At 39.2% G+C, this 20,041-nt stretch overlaps 1 protein-coding gene and 1 long non-coding RNA gene across 3 annotated transcripts in view; one reads left to right on the top strand and one right to left on the bottom strand.

The window, feature by feature from the left end:
• Positions 1-20,041, top strand: part of Fig4 (FIG4 phosphoinositide 5-phosphatase) — a 105,820-nt gene that overhangs the window by 30,330 nt on the left and 55,449 nt on the right. For both annotated transcript variants that reach the window (XM_048353707.1, XM_048353706.1), the window contains 8 exons: positions 3,132-3,232; positions 4,365-4,527; positions 4,885-4,982; positions 10,746-10,879; positions 11,900-12,016; positions 14,096-14,141; positions 15,234-15,382; positions 17,639-17,805. In XM_048353707.1, the coding sequence (XP_048209664.1) occupies positions 3,132-3,232; positions 4,365-4,527; positions 4,885-4,982; positions 10,746-10,879; positions 11,900-12,016; positions 14,096-14,141; positions 15,234-15,382; positions 17,639-17,805 (975 nt within the window). The remainder of the gene's footprint in view (positions 1-3,131; positions 3,233-4,364; positions 4,528-4,884; positions 4,983-10,745; positions 10,880-11,899; positions 12,017-14,095; positions 14,142-15,233; positions 15,383-17,638; positions 17,806-20,041) is intronic.
• Positions 5,264-6,494, bottom strand: LOC125357061. The gene is made up of 2 exons (XR_007212056.1): positions 5,906-6,494; positions 5,264-5,681 (listed from the first exon to the last, which is right to left on the bottom strand). It is a non-coding gene; the product is annotated as an uncharacterized LOC125357061 (long non-coding RNA).

Below are 20,041 nucleotides of genomic sequence, written 5' to 3'. Positions count from 1 at the left end.
GTAGCTTATACGAAGTAGTGTTTTTAGGAAGTTTGAGTTGATAAGTCACTTTGAAGCTGAATTAGGAAAAAGGAGACAAGGGACAGGAATTAGAAGTGACCTGCACTAGCAGTTGAGGCCCAGTGCAATGCAATGAAGGCTTGGATTGGAAGGGGGTTGTAATGTATGAGAAATACTTTGAACTTGTCTTATGTGTTAAGCTGGTAAGTTCAATTTATTAAAAACTTTTTTCCTTCTACAAATTTGCTTTTTTTTTTCCCATTTCAGTCCTTCCTTCTTTCCTTCCTTCCTTCCTTTTTTCCTCTTTTTTTTTTTTTTTCTCTTGCACCAGTCCTGGGACTCAGGTCCAAAGCACTGTCCCTGACCTTGTTTTGCTCAAGGCTAGCACTCTACTACATGAACCACAGCTTCACTTCTAGATTTTGGGTGTTTCATTGGAGATATGAATCCCACAGACTTTCCTGCTTGGGCAGGCTTTGAACTGTGATCTTAAGATCTCAGTCTTCTGTGTAGCAAGGATTTACAAGCATGAGCCACCAACACTTGGCTTAATTTCTTTTAAAAAATTCCAATTTTTGTTATCTTTTAGTAATTGTACAAAGGAATTACCATTCATGCAGTTTACGAATACAATGCATCTTGATTGATGTTACACTTTTCATCATTGTCTCTAATTTCGAATTAACATAGACACCTTTCAAGAAAGTGCCGTTGTGTTGGGCCAGGAGTTTGGCCTAGTGATAGAGCGCTTGCCTAGCAAGCATGAAGCCCTGGGTTTGATTCCTCAGTACCACATACACAGAATAATCCAGAAATAGTGCTATGGCTCACGTGGTAGATTGCTAACCTTGAGCAAAAAGAGCTCAAGGACATTGCGCAGACCCTGAGTTCAAGCCCCATGACTGGCAAAAAAAAAAGAGAAAGTGCCATTGTGCTATGAAGTTTAGGACAGTAGTGGGTATTCTTTAGAAGTGCATTTAGGTTTTCCCTATCACTCTTTGAGATCATGAAGGGCATTTGTGCACTTAGTGTATTTTTAGTTTTGTTTTTTTTTCTTCTGTCCCAGGCTTTTAAAGATGTAGGCTTCAAGGCCATTCACTGTAGGAATGGAAATAACCATTATGAATTTTATTTTCTTGTGTCTATCCTGGGGCATGAACTAAGGGCCTGGGGTCTCTCCCTGAGTGCTTTTGCTCACTTGAGCCAGTGCTCCACTTCTAGCTTTTCTTGGTGGTTAATTGGAGATAAAAGTCGCACAGACTCTCCTGCCCCAGCTGGCTTTGAACCTTAATCCTCAGTTCTTAGCCTCATAAGGAACTAGGCTTGTAGTCATAAACCACCATCACCCTCTTGGCTCATGCTTTTTTTTTTTTTTTTAACTAGGGCATTTGGGAGAAGGGGAATCAGTGGAGTTGATGTGCTGTACTTGAACGTCAGGGTCATTACCGTAATCACTTTGAACCAATGAATGCTATTATCTGCAGTGAGATTTGGTCCTGAATCACTTTTGTTTGTTCTCAAAACTAAAATCTACCTGGGAAAAACACACATTTTTCATCACCAAAGATAGCAAAGAGAAGTACTGCAGTGCATCTAAAATCCATTAGAAAATTTTTATTGTTATTATCAAGGTGATGTAGAGAGGGGTCACAATTACATAAGTCAGGGAAAGAGCACATTCTTGGGACAAAGTCACCCCTTCCCTCACTGTCTCCCACTTCTAAATTCTATTTTTAAAGGGTAGTTCTAAACTGTTTTGCATTTCTAAGAGCTTATCTCAAGGCCTAGCAAACTGGATGTTGGCATTGCTTGGTTGTAAATAGTGAACAGCACCAAAGATTATCATTTTAAAGCTCATTAGTTTAAATGATGAATCTTGTCTCCTAGTTATCAAGCGTTTAATGAATTTTGGCAGTGTGTGTGTGATGATAAAAGCCATTGCTATCTAATGAACATTTCCTTCAGGCCAAGGATTAGGAGTTTAATACAAATTACCCCAGCTAGTCTTCCCATCCACCTAGCAACAGTACAGCCTGTGTATCCTTTAATCTGCCATGTTTGGGGACCAGAAGTGTTTCAGAATTTAAATTTCTTCTTCAGATTTTGGAATATTTGCAAAGGCATGAAGTAGCTTGGAGAGCCAAGTCTAAAGATGAAATTCCGTTTATGTTTCACATACACCCTAAGCATTTGGAAATTGTCTACAACATTTTTAGTCTGCCTGCATTTTGACTGTGGTCCATGAGGTCAGGTGTAGAATTTTCTACTCTGGCTCATGTTGTTGCTCCAATATTTTAGGATTTTTGGTACATTTTGAATTTTAGATATTTAGATTAGGGATGTTCAATCTTTGCTACCTTTTAATTGTAGTAGAGGAGATTTTGGCTCAGAAAGTAACATAACTAATAAGCTGTAATTTGCTTAAACAGTTCTCCATAATTCATTCAGTATTCAGGTTTGGGACTGCTCTTCAAGTATTGTACTCATTCAGTTCCCTCAGCATTATATAGTGCTTCATAATTTAAGTATCTTGTTAAGTGATGCATTCTCTCTTTGAGAGGTAGACAACTCTGAAAACTGAGGGTTCAGTTGTTGTAGCTTCTGTCTTGACTTGGCCTTGGGGATAGTGAGGTACGCCAGCAGTGCTATCCTTGGTTCCATTCCTCTGAAATTCAGAGAAACAATTCCTTAGGGAGGCTGTTTTTTGTCATCATACCTGACTCTTTGGAAAAACCACTAGACCCAGTGTTCTTTTGTTTTGTTTCTGTTTGCTAGTCCTGGGGCTTGAACTCAGGGCTTGAGCACTACTCAGGGCTTGAGCACTACCCCTGGCTTCCTTTTGCTCAAGACTAGCACTCTACCACTTGAGCCACAGTGCCACTTCCAGCTTTCTTTCTGTATATGTGGTGCTGAGGAATCAAACCCAGGGCTTCATGCATGTTAGGCAAGCACTCTACTGCTAAGCCACATTCCCAGCCCGACCTGGTGCTCTCTTATCCTTGGGTGAAGCTTTTGAAAAACATCTCTATGCCATTGGAAAAGATAATTTAAACACATGCATGCTAAGATACAGTGATTCTTGGCTTTCTGTGACACCCTAAAATGCTAAATGCTTTAACTTGATTTCTAAGAACTGTTGATCTATGGACGACCAGTGTATGTTACTCTAATAGCCAGAAGATCCAGTAAGTTTGCGGGGACCCGTTTTCTCAAGAGAGGCGCAAACTGTGAGGTAAGTTGGCAAACAGCATTGCTGCTGATGTTTTAACCTTTTACATCAGCTTTGCTGATGGGAATGAAACAAAGTAGGATATTAAAAGGTATAATTCCCGAGTTTGAGATATCAAGAAAATAACTCTCCCGAGTATCTAAAACTAGTGAGAAATAGGACTAATATAACAAATGTTCTGAGAAGTCAGCTGTCTTAGAGTTGTGCAGTAGAGTTATGAAATGGCTCATGATTTGGAGGAGAACCATTTCTGAAATATGTGGAAAAAACGTTTATTGGAGAGACAGAAACAGCAAAGCACCCCCTTATTGCTTGGGAGAATGCTGTCCTTCATGTTGGAAGAACAGTCATAATGAGAAGGCAGAATAGAGTATGACACAACATTGCCCTGGACTCCCCAGGCTGTTCACTCCCCCATCTTGCTGTCAGCCACGTCATCTCCTTGAACGCTCCATCTCTCTCTGCAACACACAACGCAATCTTGAGGGATGTGGGATGGAATAGACAGCTTGAATGAGGCTTTGATCCTGAATTAAGAACAGTAACATTGTTCTTCCAGCACTGAAAGTCATTATAACTGATACTTGAAAAAAAATCAGTTTTGCCACTTCATTATTTACAGATAGGTTACTAGTGTCTCTAGAATCATTCTTTTTTATATCCTTGTAAGTAAAGCTACCTTGAAATCTCCCCCTGCTCCCTGCCACATGGTTATTTCCTTCTGCCCATGAGGCATTATTTGAATTTCACTCTCTCATCATTTCAGCCCTCTTTAGTTATTCAGAACTGAATTTTGATATTCTTCTGATCTTCCTTATCGCCTGTATAATTTCATATAATCGTCTTTTCTCCCTTCCTATCATTTATACCGGTCATACTGCTCTACTTATCTGTTACTTGTGCCACTAGCTATTACATTTGATTTTTCTCCTAGTGTGTTTCTGCCACTTTTCATTGCTTTTCTTTATTGTACCTCAGTGATTATGCTTTTCTAATGTGCCCATTGACTATTGACAACAGTTGCCTCTTTTAAAACATTGAAAGACTAGGAGTTGTAATTCCACTGTGTATTTGGATTTTTTTCATTAAAAAGTAAAAGAACATAAAGTATCTTTAATTGCATCTTTATTTCCAGGGTGATGTTGCAAACGAAGTGGAGACTGAACAGATACTCTGTGATGCTTCTGTGATGTCTTTCACTGCCGGCAGTTATTCTTCTTACGTGCAAGTTAGAGGATCTGTTCCCTTGTACTGGTCCCAGGACATCTCCACTATGATGCCTAAGCCACCTATTACATGTAACTCTCCTCTACTCACGTGAACTATTCTCACAGAAACCTAATAAACAGTTAGGTTTTAATCCTCTAACATAACTTAGAAGAATAACTTCTATTATGTTTCTGTCGTATATTTACCTTTAATTTTAAGTGGTAGTAAATTATTGACACTTTATTGCAGAAATTTAGGAATTAGCTGTAGTAAAAAACGTGATGAATGAGCACCATGCATTGAGCTCCTTGAGAGGGATTCTCCAAGTGAGACTGCCAGATTAGTTGCATTGCATTTCTTTTGACGTTCTTGAGGACACTCCACTGCTTTTGCTTCTGCCTTACCGTCTTCATTCACATGTCCCTTCGTCTTTTCTCCTTTCTCAGTGGACCAGGCAGATCCATTTGCACATGTGGCCGCTCTTCACTTTGATCAGATGCTGCAGAGGTTTGGCTCTCCCATCATCATCCTGAATTTGGTGAAGGTATGATGTCCTCATCAAACACACTAGGCAACTTTTCCTCGGCACAGAGCAGGTTTGCAAGCTGGGCTATACCTTCTCCCAGAGAAGAGACTTGGAGATTCTTATGCTGTAATAGCCGCTTGTGTTAGCTACTGTTCTTTGACCTCAGATTCCTTGTGACCTCTTCGTTATGCACCTAGGAGAATCAGCAATGTTTCCCTTGGAACGAAGGGTTCAGTGTATCGGACTTCTGACTTTGTTGTGTGAATTTGATGTACATGAAATTTCTGAGTTAGTTTTCAAGACAACTTGGAGAAGAAAGCCTGAAAATCACACAGCCACAACCTTGCCTTGGCTCAGCCAGTGTCCACAGTCTGTAGCAACATCTGGACAAATTAATACACAATAATAGGACCGAAATTCATTTTTTTCTTCTTTATGCCAGTTCTAGGGCTTGAACTCAGGACCTGAGCACAGTCCCTGACTTCTTTTTGCTCAAGGCGAGAACTCTACCTTTTGAGCCACAGCGCCACTTCTGGCTTTTTCTGTTTATGTGGTGCTAAGGAATCGAACCCAGGGCTTCACGCATGCTAGGCAAGCACTCTACCACTAAGGCACATTCCCAGCCCAGGACCAGAATTCTGTGTTCAGAAACCGAGTCCTTTTGTGGCTCAAGACTCGAACACTGTAATGATAGGCTTCACAGTTCCCTGCTTCCCACTAGAGTATTCTTTTTTTTTTTTTTTGGCCAGTCCTGGGGCTTGGACTCAGGGCCTGAGCACTGTCCCTGGCTTCTTCCTGCTCAAGGCTAGCACTCTGCCACCTGAGCCACAGCGCCCCTTCTGGCCATTTTCCATATATGTGGTGCTGGGGAATTGAACCGTGAGCTTCATGTATAGGAGGCAAGCACTCTTGCCACTAGGCCATATTCCCAGCCCCCCCACTAGAGTATTCTGACTGGTCAACATGTGTTTGTGACTATATGTAAACAGGCTAGAGGCCTAGGATCAAGGGCACGGAGACATGCAATAAATTTCATCTGAATCTGTTACAGCCAAATGAATTGAAAGACTCAATCAGTAGCCAAAAATATCCTGACAGTATATATTTGTGTATGTGCATGTGTATATATGTATATGCATGTGGATATATATATATATATAGTTACATATATATTGTTATGTATTGGTCATGGCAGTAGCCAACAGCATAGTGTATGTGAGGCTAATTTTAAGAGAATGATTAATAAGACTAATCAGTTAAAAAATCAAGGAATTCTGTATCCATTTAGTCACTTAACAAATGTTTTTGAGGTTTTCTTTTGTGCCAATACAACCATAGAAACATCTTGTTTTTATGGAGCTACAATACTAAGAGAGATGACACTTAAGTAATGTAGAGGCCCCAGTATAGGTCATAACAGAAGAGAATTCATTTCTGAAGACATGAGGAATCAGCTCAGGCTGAAGGGGGAGGAAGTACTAAGTCAGGAGAAAAGAGAACAGTATTCAACTGGAAAATAGGGCCTGCTCTGTGTGTGTGTGTGTATACGTGTGTATGTGTGTGCTTGCTCATCTGACAGCATTAACTTCCCTTTAAGATGGCAGGAAACGTTACTAAGAGTGGAGGAGGTTTCAGGGCAGTGGAAGTTTAACAGCCTTATGCACATGTGAGTGTAAGCATGTAAGGTGACTCAAAACATACCAGGCTATACTAAGAACCAGTTTTAACTTGGCAATAAGATTTCTTAAAGGAATCATTCTGCTCTTGTGGGGCTGTGTGTAAGCACGGGATTGATAATTAGGTTTGTTTAGTTTTGCCAGATATAAAAAGACAAGCTCAAAGGCATTTTGGATAGTGGCAACAGAATGACTACAGTGGACCTTGAGAGCCACGTTGTACGAGAAGGGGTGTAAAGCAGAGGGCTCCTGTTAGTGAGCTGAGAGCCTCATGTGATGGGGCATTTAAGGCAAAAACAATCGGAATAGAAGAGGTTCTAGATAAGAAATGTTGAAGGCCTAGTGGTAGAGTGCTTGCCTTGTATACATGAAGCCCAGGGTTCGATTCTTCAGCACCACATAAACAGAAAAAGCCGGAAGTGGCGCTGTGGCTCGAGAGGTAGAGTGCTAGCCTTGAGCAAAAAGAAGCCAGGGACAGTGCTCAGGCCCTGAGTCCAAGCCCCAGGACTGGCGAAAAAAAAAGTTAGCTGTGATCATGGCATGATCTAAGATAATAGGGATTTAAGTAGAGTGCAACAGAAGTTAGAGGTACTGAAAATGACCTAGTGTGGAAGGAAAGCATAGCTCGGAAGACAGTTTTCAGGCATGGATTGTAAAGTGCAATTAAATGCAGGAGCTAAAATAGCTGTGTGTGTGTGTGTGTGTGTGTGTGTGTGTTTAGTCAAGATCATGGAGGAATAGGGCTCACAGTTGAACAATATCAGGGGCAGGGCTGGGAGAGGAGGAAGGTGATGAGGCAATTAGTTTCATTTCTTCCTTGTTGCTCTTTGATTCATTTAATTGCATCTTACTAGCTTTGGCAAATAAATCATGCTGACATTAAATACATCACTTTCTACTTATTCATATTTATCTAGAAATTCCATATTCATGTCTCTTTCCTTGTCAGCTTAGAATATTAAAAGAATAGAAACTAAATAATCTGTAGTCTTTGCTTACTATTGAATAGAAATTGTAATGTGCAAATTAAAAATTAAAGTGAGAAAAGTTTAATAGTAAATACTCACAAATGATTTTTCCAGTAATTGTACGTATCAATATAGAAGGAGTGAATTACAAAGTATGGCTAGAAATAAATTAGTGGATTTTGTTCATGTTTTTCAAAGTCCTCACAGTGTGGTTGAAATGCTCTGGTTAAATGGACTTCCAGGTCTATAGTACTTGCAGCAATTCTTCCATTAACTGTGCGCATTCAGAAACTGTTTTGTATATGTGATTATGAACTATGTTTGCCACTGTGGAGCTGGACCTGTTTTGCCTACCCCACAGTCAGGCCAATCACTGACATAAGTTATGCTGAAGATGATGTGGTTACAAGACAGCCAATCCCATGGGTGTGTACAGGAAAGCTAGCCTCAGATTCATCTCCCTTGGCAGGTGGGGGACTTATGGGATAAAGAACCAGAATCATCTATAGCATGAAGAAAGGTAAAAAATAAGCACAAATGGGAATGATTAATGTTCTGTAGTTACATAATCAAACTTTATGACTCTTCATAGAACACATATTTAGAGAATAACACAGTAATGTATTTGAATGTGCAGTTTTGGGCCTCTGGAAATCAAAATGCTACCCATTGGACACTTGTGCAGGTACATGTGGAGGATGAGTGGTTTCAACTAGTTTGAGACACAAAAGCAGCCTACAAGTTCTGAGATATAGCTTAGGCAGCCACTACCCTTGTCTCTCATATGGAAGAGCACAGCTGTAATAGGAGTAGATTGAAGAACTACAAGATCTTTAAATTGATGATAAGAGCTAGTAACTAAAAAGCAAGTGCAGCTAGAGGGCTTGCTAAGGTTTTTTTCTCAGTGTCATTCCTTCTCAGATTTTCCACATATACATTTATGTGTGAATATTTAAAACCAGGCAATAGATTTAAAAATTGGACTAGGTCATTTTTACATTGTAATAAATCCTGACCATAACTAGAGATTAGATTATAGTTGGAAATTTAGAAGCTATTTCATAGAATGGGGAAAATGAAAACAAATTCTGTTGCTTTTTGTCACTAGTTATTTTATCCATAGGATAAAAAATACTTACTTTGTTCACTCGAAAGAAGACCTTAGTAATTTGGGATTAAGAGTCAAGCTATGCTGGTCTGTGTAGGCTAAGATGGGATTTCTTTTCATTCTTTTCTCTTTCATCCTGTGTTGTGAACTTCTCCCTAATTGTGGAAGCTTGAGGCACTGGTTAAAAGACATTTTGAGAAATCCAGGCACTTTAAATGCTGCTATAGGTAGTCCCCTAGCCTCAGTTATGAGCTGTACACGTCAGAGGCCTCTATGCCACTGGTGGCTATTGGGGGGACCTCATCAAATGATAGAATGTCTCGTATATATGACGCTTTTATTTGGTTTTGAAAAGGGTCTGTGGTCTGTATCCTGGGAAGGTTGACTAAACAACTCATTAACACCAGTCTACTATAGACAATACAAAGCCAGATCTTTTGCGTTTAGATGATCAAAGGTTGATATGGCAACCTTTTCTATTTCACAAAATACCAGTTTTGAATAAGAATTTAGAAATATTTTTTGTTCCCCATAGTTGATTTAAAGTGCTTTTGTGAAGAATTCTAGATATGTAAGTTTCTCTGAAAAATAAGCAAGACATAGTCTTATCCTACATTGACTTAACACTTCTTAATTCTTGTCTAGTTTGTCCGTTTGGGTTAATGCAGCACAATAGATTTGCTCGTTTGTTTCCACAGTGATATCTAATTGTGTTCGTGGCCATTGAGAAGTAATCTCGACCGCTGAAAAGAGTGCTGAGCTATTTGGATGCCAGCCATGGTGCCTTAGCCTTTTCAGTGTCACTGTTACAAAATTGTTTTTCTTCATTTCTGAGTGAGAGCTTTGGGATAATAATAAAAGTAGCCCATTTTTATTAAGTACTTACCATGTACCAGATACCTTGATAAGAATGCTGTCTAATTTACAATAAAATTGGGCCAGTTGGAGATTATTTTCAGAACTGTAGCTGAACTGTATGAACTCGGTTCATATTGAACTTCAATGTCTCTAAGCCATATTGTGTCTAAGCTGTATTAAGTTCTAAATTAATTAGTACTCTACAACTCACACCAATAATAAACTTTGAATATGGTTCCTATGAGGAAAAAACCTCTTTAAACCTCAACAGTGCTATAAGGAAGATAACTATTTATTAACCTATTTTATATAGATTTAAAAAATAGAGGCCAAGGGAAAATGGAAACCTTGCTCAAGGCAGTAAGTAGCAGTATTGCATCCTCAAAGAGATATTGTAAGGGGCAGTGTTGATCAAAGAACGTGCTGTGGGCACGAGGTAAGGTGTAATGCCATAAATGCCTCTTAGCCTCTATTTATTCTGCCACAAGATAAAAGGGAGAAGTTCTTGGTGTGTCTACTTTCATAGGGTGTTTTTGTGAGTCAAATATGAAAGAATGTGAAGGCTTTGAAAATGTCCTGTGTTAGGCTGGGTGGAGATTGTCTGTTATATCCATCTCATTTTTCTTTGGTCCTTGCCTGGATGGAGTTAGTGGAATCCTTTCTTTTGGCCTTGCCGGGGGGAGGGTCTTCTGCCAAATGTGGGCCAGACCTGTATGGGACAAACTGGGTTCAGAGTAATTGTGGGGAGCATATCAGAGAGACATCTGATCCCCTGAGCTATTTAAAACTCATTATCTAGTTTGGGCATGGTGGTGTGTGACTACAATCCCAGCTTCTGAAAACTGAAGGCTTGACGTTTAGCGTCCAGGAAAAAAGTTAGTGCATGATCCCTGAAATACAAAATTAAAAGCAAAAGGACCGGGGATGTGACTCAAGTGGTAGAGCCTACCTGCCAAATAAATAAATGCGCATCTGTTGACTCTCATTCAAAAAAGAATATATTATTTGCATCTTAGAAATAGGTTTATTTCAGTAGTTTGCAGCTTAGGCTTTTTTTTCCTTTGGTTGGCTGAGAAGTACTTATTAAATGCTTATTAAGTCTGATTTGGGACAATTATAACGTAGACATTTCGATTTTTTACTGAATTCTTAAAATTTGTTTTTGATAAAGGAAAGAGAAAAAAGAAAGCATGAGAGAATACTGAGTGAAGAGCTCGTTGCTGCTGTGACCTACCTTAATCAGTTCCTGCCTCCCGAACACACTATTGTCTACATTCCCTGGGATATGGCCAAGTACACGAAAAGGTGAAAGGCACTCTGATGTCTGTCTATCATAACTCCCTTTTCTTATAGTAGCAAATGGCAGGAGCTGGTTTCTGAGATTTCCCTTGATTTCTGGTTTCCCCTTTTGAAACGTGATGAGAGATTTGTTTGGAATGCTTAAATGAATTGACCCCACTCTTTTTGCCTGACATAAGTGTCACTTGCAAAGTATCCAGCTATTTCAGAATACCTCTATTCTACAGTTGCACTTTTCTGTTTCCCCCTATCTTGTTATTTAAGTTCTCTCTGACACCACTCTTATATTCTCTTACATGTGGATCAATCTGTAGCACTTTGATTGTTGATAGTCAATCCAAGCTCCTTAGTATGATGTCAAAGCTTCTTCAACTGAATGGTTCCATAATGTAGTAACCTTTTATTTCCAGCACTAAAGCTTCATCTTTATACAGCCCCAAGATCCCATACTTGAGCCTTTGTTCCTACTGAACGTTCTCTGTGCTATCCTTTCCTACTTCTTTCTCTTGTCTTTTCAAGATCTGACTCAGAGCTCCTTTCTTCTAAGGAATGTTTTTTTTTTTTCATTTAACTTTACATTGTCTTTTTGGTCATATAAACACTAGATTGGTTTTCAGGTCTTGTTTTTTTGTGTTATTAAATTGTTTTGGACTTGACTCATTCTCTTTTTAAAATCATTTCATGTAGTTATAAATCAGTTCACTCACATGGTTTGACTGTCAGCTTTTAAGGAATGAAAAACTTTAAGAGAAGCTCCTGTAGGGATGGCCCATGCCAAGATTAAGAATGCCACATCTCTTTTGCCTCTGATTTTATTGGTTACTGAGTCCACGTTCCATTCCTATATTAATTATGCAAGTGTTCCTATTAAGTATAAGCCAAGATACTTACTAAATTAAATCCTTGAATATCTTTATTATAGATTTTTATTATTTATCGCTACACAGGCTATATTTGCCCTTTAGTTATAAGGGCAGCTGTGTAGTAAAACTTTAGTTCTTATCACTTTTATCATTCTTTCTCCAGCAAGCTGTGCAATGTTCTTGATCGACTGAATGTGATTGCAGAAAGCGTGGTGAAGAAAACAGGTTTCTTTGTAAACCGCCCTGATTCTTACTGTAGCATTTTACGGCCAGATGAAAAGTATGTATTGTATTAAAAGCTTAAATCACAATTTTGTTCTTGTATATAAAAATACCCTAAATAGAGGCAGTTTATACTTTTTAGAAGATGGATGTGTATAGTATGTTGGGGGAGGCAAGCTGCTTTCAGGACTGTGTAATGAACTGTAGGCCTTGGAGTTCCTGTGGTGGTTGTATAACATTGAGATGGAAGCCACAGGGTCCTGCTTTATGGGACAACCCCCTCCCCCGCCCCCCCCCCCCCCGCAAGATCTAGTTCTGAAAAGTAAAATTTTCCGTAGTGAATTGTATTGTCCAATATTTAATAAAAGGAGATATTTTCCTGATTGGTTAAATATAAACACTTCTGTAAAACTGTCATAGTATCATAGTTATCTAGTCACAAATCTTTATCATAGTTTGTGAATGCTTCAGATGAAGGATGCATGCTTTTATCTTTTACAGAAGCAATATTACTTATTTATTTTCAGCTAACATAGTTAATTACAGTGGTCAAACAACAGCCCCCCATTCCCAATGAGATATTTGTTTATATGTTTTTTGGAAGTAGTTGTTGTATAGCTCACATTTGTCATCCATCATTAGGCTTTTAGCACATCTGGGACCACTGGAGATTGTGATCTCTGACTACTCCTAGATTCAGTGATTCAATAAGAGCACTTGAATCTCAGCATATTTTATACTCTAGTTAGAATATATTATGGTGAAAGGATACAAAGTAAAATTAGCAAAGGGAAAAGGTGCAAGAGACCAAGTCCCCCAGGGGAAACCAGACACACAGCTCCAGTGTCTTCTCACAGGGGAATCTCATAGAACATGCTTAATTCCCAGAGAAATAAGCAGTGACACAGTGTGTGAAACATTGCTAGTCAGAGAAGCTTGTTAAAGATTCAGGAGTCTTTCCTAGTATCTGGTCACGTACGTAGTCTCTGTCCATTAAATACCCAAATTCCAGATGTCCAGAAAGAAGGTGTTTGTCAAAAACCATATTGTTCTGCAAGTAGTTTTAAGCATGGAGAGCCATTTTTGCTAATTCTAGGAATAGTGGGACCTGTTCTATAATTCATTTTGCCAGACACCAGTCAGGCATTGACTTAGAAAGCAGGCCTTTCTAAGGATGGCAGTGAGACCTAAGTCTTTCCTGCCAAACACTTTCTTTTAAATACCTGAAGTAAATGTTAACTATGATAAATTATTCCACAATACAACATTTCCATACATTCTTTAGCACATGAAGAAAATCAGTAGTCTGCAAAAAGAAGTGTGCACAACCACCATAAGAATGATGCTTTGTGAAGAAAAACTGGAGGTGGAGAACCATAGTGTTGACTGGAGAAGGCACGAGCGTGGGAGGTTTTTAATTGGAAAATTTCCCTACGATTATGTGTACCTATAAAGACCAAACAAGAAATAGATGTGAGAGCAAGGGAGGCCTTAGTTGAATGTGGGTGATAAGATGACATGATATAGGGCACTGGGACAAGTTAAACTGTCCCTTTCCTGGGACGCTTTTGGAAGAGAATATGGCGAATGGTCCACCTCTGTTATTTGCATATTTCCTTGCTTAAAAGAATGAGAATGTGCTGGGTGCTGGTGGCTCATGCCTGTAATCCCAACTACGCAGGAGGCTGAGTTCTGAGGATCACAATTCGAAGCCAGCCCAGGCAGAAAAGTCTGTGAGACTCTTATTTCCAATTACCTACTTACAAAAAGCCAGAAGTGGCGCTGTGGCTCAAGTGGTAGAGCACTATCCTTGAGCACAGAGAGGCTCAGCCATAGTGCCCAGGCCCCGAGTTCAAGCCCCGAGACGAGCAAAAAAAACTCCAAATAAAGCAAACCAAAAACACCCCACAAAAAGACAAGCATGAGAATGTATAAAATGAGGTGAGTTTTTTGGTGGCACCTTCAGCTCTGTTGCTTGGATTCTTTTATTCTTAACAAAGAGTACCAAAAATAAATGTCTATTATAATGCTATTTTCCTTTTTAAATCAACAGGCTAAAAGTGGTAGAACATGTGTTTAAGGTTCAGTCTTCAGCACTGGAGAAACATTTTCTTAAAGTATTTATTTTTAAACACAGGTGGAATGAACTAGGAGGATGTGTGATTCCCACTGGTCGCCTACAGGTATGGACGGTTATATATATTCATAGTGAATAGAACATTTTCCTTGTGTTTGGTATTTTCTATAATCAACCATGGAGAGAGAAACATCTTACTTAACATAGAATTATTAACCACTTGAGCTTGATTTTTAAAAGCTTTACAGATACTCTTTTTAAGTTTTATAAAACGATACGTACCCATAGTAATATAGCCCTTACCCTTCTCCCCCCTATATATTGTTTTATTATTAGAAATAGAAACACCAATAGGAATGTGAAAGTAAAGTAGAGTGATTTTGGAAAGCAAACCAGTCCACTATTGTTTGTTATATATACTTTTACAGAAAAATATGGTTTCAGCTGGGCAGGTGGCAAACCCAGTTCAGGCAGAAAAAACTGTAAGACTCGATCTCCAATAACCAGCAAGAAGCAGGGTAGAGGAATGGCTTAAAAATTATGGAGCACTAGCTTGATTCTCAGAGTTCAAACCTCAGTACCAGCATATATATAAACACAGAAAGGAAGATACAGTTTTAACCACTTAATATTTGGGTTTGTACAATAAAGGAGATGTGTTTTTTTTTTTTTGTTTTGTTTTTTAAGACTGCACTGGGGGCTGGGATTATGGCCTAGTGGTAGAGTGCTTGCCACATATACATGAGGCCCTGGGTTCAATTCCTCAGCACCACATATATAGAAAAGGCCAGAAGTGGCGCTGTGGCTCAAGTGGTAGAGTGCTAGCCTTGAGCAAAAGAAGCCAGGGACAGTGCTCAGGCCCTGAGTTCAAGTCCCAGGACTGGCAACAAAAGAAGTCTGTACTAATTGATACATGTGAAATGTGCTAGCTATTTGTTTTATCTTTAAATTTTCAGAGAAGTAAATTAAGACTATGGACTAGGCTTAATGCTCTTACAACAATATTAGGTGAGCAACAAACATAACCTTATGAAAATTTAGATGTGCTTCATTATTTTAACCTTTAACTTTTACTGAATAATATCTGCCTGCAGCCTTTTTTTTCTACTTGTTTACAAAAAGTATTTTCCTGTAGTATGTAAGTACTTTTGGTGGCTGAGTAATAAGAGATTGGAAATCTTAAGATGTTTCTCTTTAGACTGGCATTCTTCGAACCAACTGTGTGGACTGTTTGGATCGCACCAACACAGCACAGTTTATGGTGGGAAAATGTGCTCTGGCTTATCAGCTGTATTCTTTGGGATTGATTGACAAACCTAATCTACAGTTTGATACGGATGCAGTGAGGTAAGCTTTATTTTCTGCTATTTGAATGCCAGCAATAGCAGAAAGAAAGCCTGGTTAATAAGGATCTTTATGAACTTATTTCTGGTATTAGATTTTCAAAGATTATGCTATTAGGAGATCATGTTTGCATTAATTATATAATATCTATCTGTTAAGGATTTGCATATTATTAACCTGCTTTTTGTTTTGACTTTTTCCTTATGTTGCCAATATACACTAATTCTCCTAAAAAAATAAATCTGAAGTGCATAGTCAAACTGTTAGTTTTCTTAATCCAGATGGTAATAAAATAATAATAAAAATACTGTGCCTTCATACATTTCGAATTGAAAATTTATGTAAGATATATCAAAGATCAGTTCTTCAGTAAGAGTTACTATTTCTTTACTGGCAGTTGGCTCTGGCATTACATGAAATACTATTTTTTTTCCTGTTAAATGGAATAGTAACTGTTTTTGGCCATAGGAGCTTTGTTTCATAAGGATTCAACTGAGGAAGCAGTCAGCTTACATGTGGCCAGGTCCACAGATATCACAGCACTGAAAATACTAACAAGCACTTGAAGAAATAATCTTTTTATTTTAAATTTTATTGTAAAGGTGATTTACAAGGGGGTTACAGTTACACAAGTCAGGTAATGAACAGTATCAGTCCCTCCCTCCCTCATTTTCTCCCGGTTTTTTCCCTCCTGACTCCCCTCCCCCGCAAGTTGTATAGTTCTTTTTTTTTTTTTGCCAGTCCTGGCCTTGGACTCAGGGCCTGAGCACTGTCCCTGGCTTCTTCCCGCTCAAGGCTAGCACTCTGCCACTTGAGTCACAGCACCACTTCTGGCCATTTTCTGTATATGTGGTGCTGGGGAATCGAACCCAGGGCTTCAATTATACGAGGCAAGCACTCTGGCCACTAGGCCATATCCCCAGCCATATCCCCTGTATAGTTCATTTTAAACATAGTATCTAGTGAGTATCACTGCTGAATTGGTTCACCCTTTGTCCCGCCATTTCTCTGCTTCCCTTCACCTCCCCAAGACAAAGGGTACACAGCGACAAAAGGGAATAAACCAAGCCTGCGGTGGGATCCGGGGGAGATAATCACAAATAGTACAATAAGAAAACCTCTTGTTTCCATTTCTTGGAATTTGTTATGATAAGCATTATTTTATATGATCATATGCACATAGCTATTGAGCCCTTGTGATCTTCTCCTAAGAATATCCTCCCAGTGGATGAACGGGTCAAGAAAATGGGGTATATATACACAATGAAATTCTATTCTTCCATCAGAAAGGATGATATTGCCCAATTCATAAGATAAGGGAAAGACTTGTAGTAAATTATAGTAAATGAAGTAAGCCCGGAGAAACATAGGCTGAGTGGTTTCCCTCATTTGTAATAATTAGAATGTGCCTATAAATCTACAAGAAAAGCCAATGGACAGTAAAAGACAAAAAATTACACTTGGACATGATTGATTAAACAGTACTCTTTACACATTGAAGAAACAGTTTTCGAATACAAACATAGTTCTGAGAATGAATATGGTTCATCGGTCTGCTCTCATCACAAAGTTTGTATCTCCCTCAAATTCTTGTTGAAATCCTTACTTTAAACTGAGGGTATTAAGAAACAGGGTCTTTGGGAAGCAGTTACATCTGAAGACAGAACACTCATCATTGGTATTAGTACCCTTTTAAAAGAGACCCGAGAGCTAGCCAAGCTTCACCCCATGTGGGGATGCAATGAGAAGGAAGGGTGCACCAGGAAGTGGGCCCTCACCAGATACCAGTCTGCTGGCTCCTCTCCCCTGGCTTTCCAGCCTGTATGTTAATTAGTGCCAAGTTTGTAAGGTGTGTGTGTGTGTGTGTGTGTGTGTGTTATCAATATAAATAGAATAAGGCATTGCCTATAAGAAGAGAACATCTTTCTGTTTCTAGGCAGTTCATAGGGAACACAATTTTGGCATGGGAGATGAATGGATCTGACAGGCTGCAGAACTTTAGAAGTCTTTTTAGTTTTAGAAACAGCTTGGTCTGGCTTTGATGGGATGTTTCTCTTCAGTGTTTTCTGTGACTTATTAGGATGTCATTATAAAATAGACCTTTTGTGTTCACATTTCTTTCCAGGTTGGTGAAGAGTCTACTTGAAAGGCCCAGAAGAATTCAGAAAACAAAAGATTTGTTCTGAGTCTGTGACCTAGTGAATGCCTTGTGCAATAATTCTAGTACAACTCTTTAATGTGAGTTTGTTTTCTGCTTAGGTTATTTGAGGAGCTCTATGAAGATCATGGTGATACCCTCTCCCTTCAGTATGGTGGCTCTCAACTTGTTCACCGGGTAAAAACCTATAGAAAGATAGCACCTTGGACCCAACACTCAAAAGACATCATGCAGACACTGTCTAGATATTACAGCAATGCTTTCTCAGGTAATTCTGAAATAATAGGTATTCCAAAACTTACCTCATGAGTCTTTTGCTTCTTATAAATGTGCTTTTTTCCCCACAACACTGTGGTTAAATGAAAGTTTGGTTAATAAAAGTCTGTTGCTTAAAAAGTGTTCAGTAGGCATTTGTTGAGTAAATGAATGAATAAACATTTTATGTTTTAACTGAAGCATTCTTCTCATTTGGGCTTTCATAGTAGGAAGGTGTGTGTGTGTGTGTGTGCATGCATGTGTGTGCACGTATATGCACTAGTACTAGGGCTTGAGCTCAGGGCCTTGCTCTCACTTGGCTTTTTGCTGAAGGCTGGTGCTCTGCCATTCCAGCCACACCTTTAGTTCCCAGATTTTTGCTGGTTAATTGGAGATAAGTATCTCACAGACTTTTCAATGTGGGTTGGCAGTTGGAGTTTTTATATAATGCACTATGCTTTGATTCTTTCTATAGTTTTGCTGGTACTTTATGTATAACTTGTCTGAGGGTGTTGAATCATTAGTTTTGAAGTAGGGTTCAAGGTCTTGATAGTGATCTAAGTACCTAAATATTACTGAGATTTTGAAATGTCAGCTAGAAATGAATAACGTTAATGTTAAACTAAGCTCATTAAATTGTGCTTCTTTTATGACTTTTTGACTCGTGAATACTAAATGTAGCAGGTTGTTGTACTAGTACCTTTCCTGTTTCCATTCTTGTAGCCTCACCAATGAAATAGATCAAGTAGACAATCCTCATGCACATAATTTGTAAAAGAAGCATTAATGGTCTATTCCATGGGTCTTCAACTATTGAACAGATTCAGGATAAACATGTTTAGCAAATGTGAAGAAGATTGGTAGAGAAGTTCTTTGGAGTGAACTCATATCTGCCTGCATGCCTGTCACCCACTCCACTCTTTCACCTGTAGTAAGCAAAGAACTTCACTTAGGGGCTGGGACTATGGCCTAGTGGCAAGAGTGCTTGACTTATACATGAAGCCCTGGGTTCGATTCCCCAGCACCACATATATAGAAAATGGCCAGAAGGGGCGCCGTGGCTCGAGTGGTAGAGTGCTAGCCTTGAGCAAAGAGAAGCCAGGGACAGTGCTCAGGCCCTGAGTTCAAGGCCCAGGACTGGCCAAAAAAAAAAAGATATGGAAACAAGAACTTCACTTAGACTCTGGATAAACCTAATATGCTTTCCTGTCATTGGAAGGACCCCAGAGGTTGGCTGTGGACTGCTGTGTAGCAAATCTACTGCAGAAGTTGTCCTTTGCCCTAGCCAGTAAGACTATCTCCTTGAGGGACTGAGAGACCCTAGCAGCAACTACCAGGAGCCTAAGGAACTAAGGAAGAAGCTATAAGAAACTTCCCGACCAAAAAAAGAAAAGATGTATGTTCCTATACCCAAGAAACTGCACGAGATTTTCCATGATGGGGCCTTAGAAGTATCCTTAAAAGCATACTTAGTCTAGTTCTAAACTGAATGAAAGCCAGTCTATACTCCTATTCGTGTGTATTAGTTTTCTTAGGTATGTAACAAATTATTATAAACAGCAGCTTAAAATAGTACACAGTCATTATGTCACCATTTCTATGGGTCAGAATTCCAGGTACAACTGGGCATCAGTGGCTACCTATAATCCTCCCTACTGAGGAGGCTGAGACCTAAGAATCTAGGTTCAAAGCTAGTCTGGGCAGACAAAACCCAAGAGACCCTTATCTCCAATTGACCAACAGAAAGCCAGAAATGGAGGCATGGTTACAGTGTTAGAATGTTAGCTTTGAGCCAGAAAGCCAAAGGAGAGAGTTAAGAGGCCCTCAGTTCATTCAATTCCCAGTACTGAGCAAGTGTGTGCGTGCGTGCATGCACACACACACACACATGCGTGCGCACGCATGCACACTTGCAGGTACAACTTAACTTACCTGGCTCCTCTGCTTAGGGTCTCACAGGTAGTAGTTTGGAGGTCAGCCAGACTGACATCTCATTCGAAGGATACACCTCCTAGCTCAATTCTTTTTTTGCAACTTTAAGTTCTTTTTGGCTGAAAGACTCATAGTGGCTTGCTTTTTTTTTTTTTTTTTTGCTGGCAAGGGAAAGAAAGTCTGTAGAATGAGACTGAGAGCAAGAAAGAATCTTGTGAGATAAAGTAATCTTTGCTGTATGTCATTGATCAGAAGAAAATCACAGGTCCTACAGATTTCCTACAAGGAAAATTTATATCTGTTTCTGAGGTCTGCTA

The sequence above is a fragment of the Perognathus longimembris genome, chromosome 9 (genome assembly GCF_023159225.1).
Source record: "Perognathus longimembris pacificus isolate PPM17 chromosome 9, ASM2315922v1, whole genome shotgun sequence".
NCBI lineage: Eukaryota > Metazoa > Chordata > Mammalia > Rodentia > Heteromyidae > Perognathus > Perognathus longimembris.
The sequence above is the reverse complement of the archived record's forward strand: the minus strand, read 5'-3'. Positions and strand labels throughout refer to the sequence as shown.